General features: G+C 32.7%; 1 protein-coding gene across 1 annotated transcript; it reads right to left on the bottom strand.

The window, feature by feature from the left end:
* Window positions 1-173: 173 nt before the first annotated feature.
* LOC107446783 (uncharacterized) lies at window positions 174-7,891 on the bottom strand. The gene is made up of 4 exons (XM_043048421.3): window positions 7,701-7,891; window positions 6,253-6,547; window positions 3,828-4,053; window positions 174-1,187 (listed from the first exon to the last, which is right to left on the bottom strand). The coding sequence occupies exons 1-4, from the start codon at window positions 7,785-7,787 to the stop codon at window positions 422-424; spliced, it is 1,374 nt and encodes a 457-aa protein (XP_042904355.2). The 5' UTR covers window positions 7,788-7,891; the 3' UTR covers window positions 174-421.
* Between the last annotated feature and the right edge of the window lie 1,944 nt (window positions 7,892-9,835).

Here is a 9,835-nt window from a genome sequence, read left to right on the forward strand (position 1 = left end):
AATTGCCGAGTTCCTAGTACATCCCTAAAACCTATCCAAAAAGTATGACGTAAAGTTGTCACCCTTAGAAAAGACTGTGGCTTATCATTATACATATGCTCAAGCCCTTCATATTAACACTCAAATATTGAAAAGAAATGTGTTGAGTTTTTAAAATAAAGAGATAACAGAAAAACAAAGATTATGATTTTTAATAATTAAACAATTTCTCATAGAAGTCTGAAGTATCAAAAGACCAGTTTCTTATGATTGACGTAATATCGGTCTATTTACAAAAAGCGTGTTTCAGAATTTTGATGAACTTTCGAACACGGTCAGAATTCACATAAGCCACTTGTGTGTTCCATTAGCCATTTTCAAATGTTCAGCAAACACTTTCAAAGGATTATCTCTAGCTTTTGAGACAAAAGTCATCAATATATCAAATAATGTTTGGTTCTGATGATCTACGAAGAATAGGCTTTTTCTGAAAAATTTGTGGCACAGTTTCTCTTACTGGACTATCTAGAAGGCGCTTAGAATTTTTGTCAACCACTGGTACGTGTTGTTCTTCAGCCAATTTCAAAGCTTCGGCGACACTTTCGGACAACTTTAGCAAACGGAGAATCTGAGGTTTCTCCGTTGGTAAAGGTGGTGGCAGAGGTGGTACGTATTCACTTTCCGAGTTCAGTACATCCTCATACACTGTGTCAGATCTTGAGGATTTAGGAACCATATCTTCATACACATGCTCATACATGTCTGATGTTTCATCCGAATCCTCATCACTTTTTGCTGTCGGTTTGAGTTGATCGTTTAGCGACTTTGATTTTGCCAGTGGTAGTTTAACGAAGCTCAAACTGGCATCTAATAAATCGCTGGAAATGTTTGTCGAGAGGAAATTACTAGAATTAAGTTTGTCATTTAAGGTTTTGTTTGTACTTTCGTCTTTGACTGAGTCTAGTTTGTTTCCTTGCTCGTTTTCTAACTGTTTGGAAGCTTTTCTAATGGTTGCGTACGCTGATGTATCATTGCCATTGACGATGATATCGTTTTGTGTTTCATCATTGCGAGATAGTTCCTTAGTATTTTGTGATTTACTATTTGTTGAAAGTTCTGTGGAGTCTTTTGCACTTGATTGGAGCCAATCAATTGCAGATGTCGCAGTATTACTGTAGAAATAAAAAGTGCGTGTCTCAGTTTTTGAACTAAAAAAAAAAGAAGAAACATCATTAATTTAACATTAAAAAAATGGTATACTGCTAAGTTTAAAAGTTATTAACTATTTATTCTGTTATTTAAAAAACTATTAACTATGAAAATAATGACGTATTCATTCAATAATTTAATTCTTTTAAGCTTTTTCATTATATCTGATTATCTGAAAGTCCGTGTTGTAAGCTTAATATTTAGTATGGTGATATCTTGTCAAAATTTTCAGGAGCTTTTAATATTGTTTTATTTTAAATTAAATGCAAAAATATGTATATAATATTGTAAAGAAATGCAGAGTTTCATAAAACATTTAAATTAAAAGTTAAATTTAGCAACTTAACAATTAATAAGTTAACAAATTATTTAGTTAATAAGTTAGCGAGTTAAACTAAACTTAACTTAAATTCAACCTATATTAAGCAGGATTTAACAAAACATTTTAAAAACGCTCTTTATTATCATTGGCAATTTTTACATCATTTTTATTCATTTTCTTGTCTTTGTCGCTAATTATCTAATAACTATTTACTCTGCTTTGCAGTACTTTTGAAATCAATAAAAATAATTGGTTATCGTAAAATTTAAATGCGAAAAATTGTGCAAAATATGTATTTTTTAATTACACTTTCTGAATAATTTAAATACCTGACATTTAAAATAAATTTTGTACATGTGTAACTAATTTCAAGAATCCAAAGTTTTTGCACACAATTATAAAACCAGCTTTGCCAAAAATAATTCTGATCAATTTATAATTTGAAGAATTATTTGTTATTTTTCGTAGTATGGTTTAGTAATAATTAAAACTTTTAGATTGTTATAGACGAAGTTAGTGTTCTTTGAAAGAAATCAATAAAACAGTCACTTAGTCATAAGACTCAACCGTCGACTGTTAAATAACTATTCAAACAACTCCACTTAAATCCTAGATAATTTTAAAAAAATTTCTCCATCGTTGTTGACTTTACAACTTTTATATTTTGCAATTTTGCAACCGTCGTTGAACAGCAGACCCAAATTTCGTGTTAACGACTACAATGTTCAACTACGTAGCCTTGTAATTCTGAACCCAATCCAGAAGACGAGGGAACTCTTGGTTCAAGTATTGGGAGAAATTTACCATCTTGAAGGACTTTTTTTCATAGAACTAACCCGCATTTGCGTTTCATGGAAAGAAAAAGCACGAAAACCTCCCACGGGCACTCATGATTCGGCAACCACTGAGGATATTCCACGTCTGCACTGGGGTCGGTGCAAGCCGGATGCGGAATTCGTATCGGTTCACCTCATTGGAAGGCTATCACTTGAGCCATCGCGGTTCATCTTCGTTGATTTGTTAAGTTTGGAAAATATTTCTTATTCAAAGATAGCAAATATTAAAATACGGTGATGACCAGATTCAGGCACTCCCAGTTGAGGTGTTAAACGAAAAATTATCTCGTTTGAAGCTATCAGAGGAGGACTCGCTGTGATTTTATATTTAGCTATGCAAACTGGTTTGGTTTCTACATATAATTAATGTGCCAAATATAATGTGACATAATAATTTTTATTCAAATATATACTTTCATTTTTTCAGTTGTTAGGATTAGTTTTCGTGATTTTTTTGTTTCTTGCGATGTCAGAGCAAAATATCAGTATATGCATTACGGATTAGCTTTGGCATTTTCATCCTTAACAATAGCTGTACATTATTATTAAAAATAATAGGATAAATAACAGTATGCCACTGCCCACTTTACATTTGCCTTGTAATCTCTGTGCTACAAAGACTGACCGAAATCAAGAAAATGTCAACTTTCACCTGTGAATGTCGGCAATCACATACTCGCTTTGGTGAATGTCCAAAATATTCGTTATATCCGATTTGATATTGATTTATTCGTTGATAATTTTATATTTATTCGATATTTTAATATCTAGTGAGGATAGATTAGGAGAATGATCAGTGTTCAGATTACTGGATTAATGTACCCTCGGCAGTGGCACTGAACCTAAACATTGATGTTTGGCATACCGAGTAAATGAATACCGGGCAGGGGCACTTAACTGGACCTAGTACATATTTCGGACATTTATCAAAGCGACTGTGTGATTTTATGACCATCGTTGAACGACGGTTTATGACTACTAATGTTCAACTCCGTATTCTTGTAATTTTGAACCCGATCGATCCAGAAGACAAGGGAAATCCTGGGTCAAGTATTAGGAGAAATTTGCCTTCGTGGAGGACCTACTAAATGATTATCAACATTCACCGGAGGAAGTCAACAACCACCAATTTCGATCAATCACAGTACCACCTTCACTGATGATTTAAAGTTATTGCCACCTGTACTAATATACCTATTCCCATGCTAATATTTTTCCTAATTTAGCGTAATATGTTACTGTTACAAATAAGCCCGTTAAATGGGAATTGAGGTTCCATAAAAAGTCGATTTATCAATTTATCAAGTAAGGCTTGCTCTTATAAGCCAATTATAATCTCTAGAACCAAAAGACTGGAATAATCAACATACTATTTAACCCACAACGTCTGAAACTGCGATTACCGCTTCAAATTGAAAACTTCGATTACCGTCTCAAACAATACTAAACCTACAATACAAATTATAATTCCTTTTGTTTACCTTTTTAAGGTAATTTTGAAGACACCCGATGATTCTCCTCCAACCTTTCTCACAAGTTTAATATTGACCACATCCTCTTGCTTCCAACGAAGTAGAATCCCCTGCCAGTGGGGATGAATGATGCTGGTCATTCCATCTGGGGTTTTAACTAAGCGACCATACAGACCAAGAATCCCAGTTGAAAATGTCTTCTCATCATCAATCAACGAGACGTCATGCGATTTTTCTAAAATCAAACCAGCACTTTAAATTTTAACACATACGTATATGCAATTGATGAACTGGTTGAAACTAATTTTTTTTTTTTTTATTCTTATAAATTTTAATGCCAGTTTAAACTGAGCATTTAGGTTGACTCCCGATGGCCGGTTGTGCCTTATATTTCTGGAAACATTTGACGCTTGATGTTAATAAAAGTCGTTATTCTTAAATACAGGTCGACCCTCGTTAACGCGAAATCTGTGGGACTATCATAGTTATTTCATGTTAACAGCAATTTCGTCTTATCCGATACATCATGAAAACAATTTATTACGTACTATTAATGCATGTTATGTACTATATTAATGTATGTAAACAATGCTATTACGTACCAAACAAATTAAAATAAGCTTAAAAGTTTTAATTATTTAAAAGTTTTAATTATAGAAACAGTGTTCCTCGAAATGAATAATTAGCACTTCAATCACATAATTCTTATCCGTGCTGTCTCGTTTATTTTTATATTAAACGATAATCAGCATGATTGTTGTTGTTGTAGTTAATTTACGTCGCACTAGAGCAGCGACAGTCTGGGAAGCATCCCTGAGGATGATCCAAAGGCATGCCATCACAATTCTAATCATCTGCAGAGGGGATGGCACCCCCCTTCGGTAGCCCGACGACCTGCACGTGAAGTCAAGCACTTCACGGCAGAACAGTTTAACGAGGACCAATACCGCACACCCTCAGTCCCTACGCAGACTGATCCAAGTGGTTACCCACCCGCACATTGACCGTAGCCAGTGATGCTTGACTTCGATGATCTGCTGGGAACCGTGTCTTAACGATCAGTCCACTGCGAGACATAATCAGCTAGAAAATTTCATATCAAACATGTAAAATAGAACACTAATTGATTGCTGACTCACGGAACCAAACATGTGTTTCATGTAAAGCGATATTTCACGTTAAGTGATTTCGCGTTAACGAGGTTCGACTGTAGTATATTTGATGAAACAGTTTAATTTTTAATATTCTACTATTTTTTGGAGCTAGTAAAAAATAAATTCATCTTGAAATTAGATTAATTTGAAATTACAAGTTCTTTAACTCTTCTTTATTGCGGCACAATACAACTGAAAGTGTTGTATTGTTGAGAAATCCTCTAAATGTCATAAAAAGCATGTGGGAGGAGTTCCTCGACAAAGTCAACTGTCATCTATGAAAAGGTGCCCCAACTGAAAATCGAGTTATGTTTTATGTATGTACTAGTGAATGGGAAATGTATTTTTGTAGTGGTAGCCACACTACAGTACATCCTCCCCAGAATTATATATGGGATAGAATTCTATGAACTGATAACATGAGGTGATTGTTGTTGTTATAAGAAGCCGGGAGAGCTGTATTAAGAACACCGGCCTTTTTAAATGCTGATCATGAAGTTCACGGGCGTGGTCGCTCCTGTGTTTGCCACTAGGAGTCGAGTGTATACAGGCCGATGTTGTGCGCGATCTTGACTGAGTAGCAACGGCCACAGGATGTGGATAATGTCGCAGTCACAAGTAGCAAGTCAATGTGGAACATCCATCGAAATAGGCGTGTTCAGATCAAAGTGGGCGTGGGATCACACAATCCAATATTGAATTTACTACTGCTAATGTTCAACTCCGTAACCTCGAATTTTGAGTCTAACCCAGAAGACAAGGAAATTCCTGGATCAAGCATTAGGACAAACTAGCCTTCGTGGTGAACTTTTTGATAGAACTAGCCCGCATTTGCGTTATATGTAAGAGAGAAAAACCACGAAAATCTCCCGCGGTTAACCCGAAAGCAACCTATGATCCAAACCCATGATCCAAATACCCTATGATTCTAACCCAAGTTCCAAATACCACTGATGATATTTTACGTTAACACTGTGGTCAGTGCTGCCGGAAGCAGAATTCGTATGAACCCGCCACCGCTGGTATTTGAACCTGGCTCCCCTCATTGGATGGTGATATCAATAATATAAACATTAAAAAAATAATGAAAATAATTATAAATATTACATGTTAACAGTTTTAGCACTATTTTAGCTAATTCTAAATGCGTCAAAAACCATTCCTCCGTGCAATTTTAAAATGGAAAAAATATTGTTTTCGCAGTTACATTAAAATAAACTTATTGTGATAGCAAAAGTTATTCTCTTTTAGCAAAAGTTATAAGTACTGTTTAAAATTACCTGACATGTTCTGAATGGTAGGCCAAAGTCCGTCTCTGATAGTTTTCATCCAGCTTTGTGTCTCTTCCTCGTTTTCGGCTGCCAAGTATACTATCAGCGAAGTGCCTGATGAGAGTGCCCATGTCTGCAAAGGTCTAGAACCAGAACGACAACGGAACAAGAGAAGGCCATCGCGGGACACTTTTAAGGATTGAGATTGCTTGTCCTCGGCATTTCGAGTGACGTTTAGGATCAAACTTGGTTCTCTTTTCAGTGGTTGTAGCACAAATGCTCGGATCCACAGCTTTCGCCACGCCTGAAATCATGAGACATTTCGTTTTTGTATAATTTCCATCACAAAATAAATTTCGAGCCACATGGTCAATCACTTTGGTAATGACACTTAACATTGGTTAAGGCACTAAGCTGTGAAGAACTGGAAATTAGCAGCAGTTTGAGATCGGACAGAAGGAACTTGCTGCGAAAGTTATAATAAGTTATGCGCAATGCAGGTTTAATGGACAACTAGTGAAATTTTCATTTTGTCACGTAGCTAAATTAAAAAAGTCGCATATTTAAAGTTTGATTTCTCAGGAGCTATTCAATCGATTTTGCACAAATTTTGTAGTTTGCCATGTGAAATTATATACTTTAAGATTATGTAGAAATTTATATACTTCACAATTCAAAAGTTATACGATTTTTATTAAATAAAATGTAATTACAAATAGTAAATATTTACTAACATTTTTTTTTTGCATGGTATTATCTTTGGATAAACGAATTCTATGATTGTATGTAAAGATTTTTCAGTTTGCTTTAAAAGTTTTCAAGATATGGGGAAATACGCAAAAAGTAAAATTAACATTAAAGGGTTCAAACTTTGCATCGCTCTTCTGCCCAAACTATCGGGACCATATTCCCCAGATTGCTGCTACCCTCTATGTTCTGGGAGTCTGAAATCCTAATCTGTCGGAAAAAGGCATGTTGATTCAGATAAAGTGCGTTTCTATGTCTGATTAACTTAAAATACCGTCTGAAATAATTAATTAGCATGTTTGAAGTCATCCCCTCGAGCCATTAAGATGGAGTTCTAGAACGTGAAGATCCGATCATTAAATCAAAAGTTATTCAAAGCAATTCGTTTTTTCTTTCTTTTTCTTTGCTCACTGTACATTAATGAAATGCTTGAATAAAATAAAGTTTTTATTCCACTTTATTTGTTTATCGTTCAATTTTTTTTATTTATTCAAATAAAGGCACTACATACTTTAATAGTAATTTAAATTACAAAATTTACTTAACATAAATATTTTTTTTTATCCCAATTTCAATTTTAGGAAAAATATTCTTACAAAATTAACTTGCCCAAGTTCTAAAATGTCCCAGCAATAAAAAAACTGAGAATGAATACATAAAAAAAGAAACATATAATTTAAAAATAAATAACCTCTGAAAAATATGTATACCTTGTGCAAAACCCTTTCTGGACTATCCGGAGGAAATTTGACATCCAAAAAACCTTCACGCAGTAAATCACATCGCTCCGAAGCCATTGTTTTCTATCAAATTTCAAGTCCTTTATTACATCGAAGTGTACCTTTCTATTGATGTATCTGAAAGGGTCTTTTTTTCCATGGTTTCAATTTCCTTATCTGATGTGTGAATTATTCTTTGTGAGATAATTGTAATGTTTATCGCCAATATTCCTCTCAAAGTACAATGGGACAGATTAAATGATACAAGATAAGAATTCTATAAGTAATTCATTTTTTTTCTATGCGACCTTTGTTTTCTAACCATGTCAACAATTAATATTATACTTTTATTCTTTCTTTCGAATCTGTCTTTCTGCCATTCATATTTTTCGTCCCACTTTTATAGAAAAAGAGGTATTTTAACATAATTGTTAAGTGCGGACAGAATGAGGAGAGTTTTTGGGAAAATCAGTTTGGGATTAAGCTTTTAGTATATTAGTAGAAATATCTTATGGATGCTTATTTCATTAAAAAAAATACAGACTACGTATTGCAAAATGCTTCAATCATGAAAAATATATGACCCACGTATTGCAAAATTCATAATTAATAAAAAATATTTGACTTCAAAATAAAACATTAAAGGTGTACATGTATATCTTGTATTAAAAATGATGCTTTTATTAAAAAATGAATTAAAACAATTAAAAAAAATAAATGAAAATAAATGAAAGTATTAGAAAAAATGCTGAAAAATATTTTGGTATTATACACATGAGTCACAATTAAACGACTGTCCAAATTAAACGTCCGTCAAAATTAAACGACTGTCCAAATAAAACGCTTAATGTCCGAAATTAAACGACTTTATTATGTGCGCACTTACAAAAAAAATTATATAAAATAAAGCGATATTTTATTTATGATATTTTACATATTGTAAAAGAAATTTTTTTTTTTATAATGTTTTAAATTTGACCGCCGCCTGTTTTCGAACCGGCGACCCTCTGTGCTAGTAGCTTGTTGCTTAATACCTTTAAAAACTATGGGACCAACTCTCTGCCCGGTTTAAAATGATTTTTTTAAACTTTTTCTGCTGCTTGTCAAGGTAACCATGTTATGCTGATAGTGGGATCCCTAATTTGTCAATAATTATTTCCTTTGCTATGGCACTATAGTATATATATATATATATATATATATATATATATATATATATATATATATATATATATATATATATATATATATATATATATATATATATATATATATATATATATATATATATATATCTATCTATATATATATATATATATATATATATATATATACTTGTATTATGTATATTATAGTATATATATACTCACATATATATATGTACTTAAATGCATATATGCATACATAAATTTTTTGCCACATTGTGGGTCTCTGAATTTTGACTGAGTTTGAATATTATCGGTCAATATTAAGGGAAAATATGGGAGCAAGTATTTATGCTGTATATAAGCAGATATTTCTTTATTTTAACGACTTTTTTTTATATCACGTACTTAGAAAAGGAGAAAATAATAATTTTAAGTAAAGGAATACTGTATTTATCCTACAGCATTGTAAAATAAAAAAGTAGTAATCTGAAATACAATTCTTAAATATTGACTCTGTCCGGGGTTCGAACCCGGACCTTCGGGACTAGTTTTTGTTGCCTCCTAGTTCTTTAACTTACCTGTCACACTTGACTGGCCGACATATAGCAAGTTTTATATGTAAATTGCGATTTTTCAAAGGAATCATATTGGGCCACGCCTCCTAATTTACAACTGTGTCACATTGTGGACCCCCTAATTTGCGTATAATAATTTCCTGTGGTATGGTAATATATTAACTATCGAATACCAGACAGGCTATGAAATTAATTTAAAACTGTAATTATCAAACATTACTTATCAAAATAGTTTCGGTTATTATTCAATGAAACAATAAACAGTTAATCAAATTTTAAAAAATATTGGCAATTTGTTTAATTTTTTTTTTTTTTTTTGCTATCTAGGATAATGTTATATACATTAAAATAATTGTATTATAATAGCAATAAACAAGCAAATATTGCTTTATTTTTTTTAAAA

The sequence above is a fragment of the Parasteatoda tepidariorum genome, chromosome 6, assembly GCF_982258835.1.
Source record: "Parasteatoda tepidariorum strain Cologne lab strain chromosome 6, Ptep-v5.0, whole genome shotgun sequence".
NCBI classification, from domain to species: Eukaryota; Metazoa; Arthropoda; class Arachnida; order Araneae; family Theridiidae; genus Parasteatoda; species Parasteatoda tepidariorum.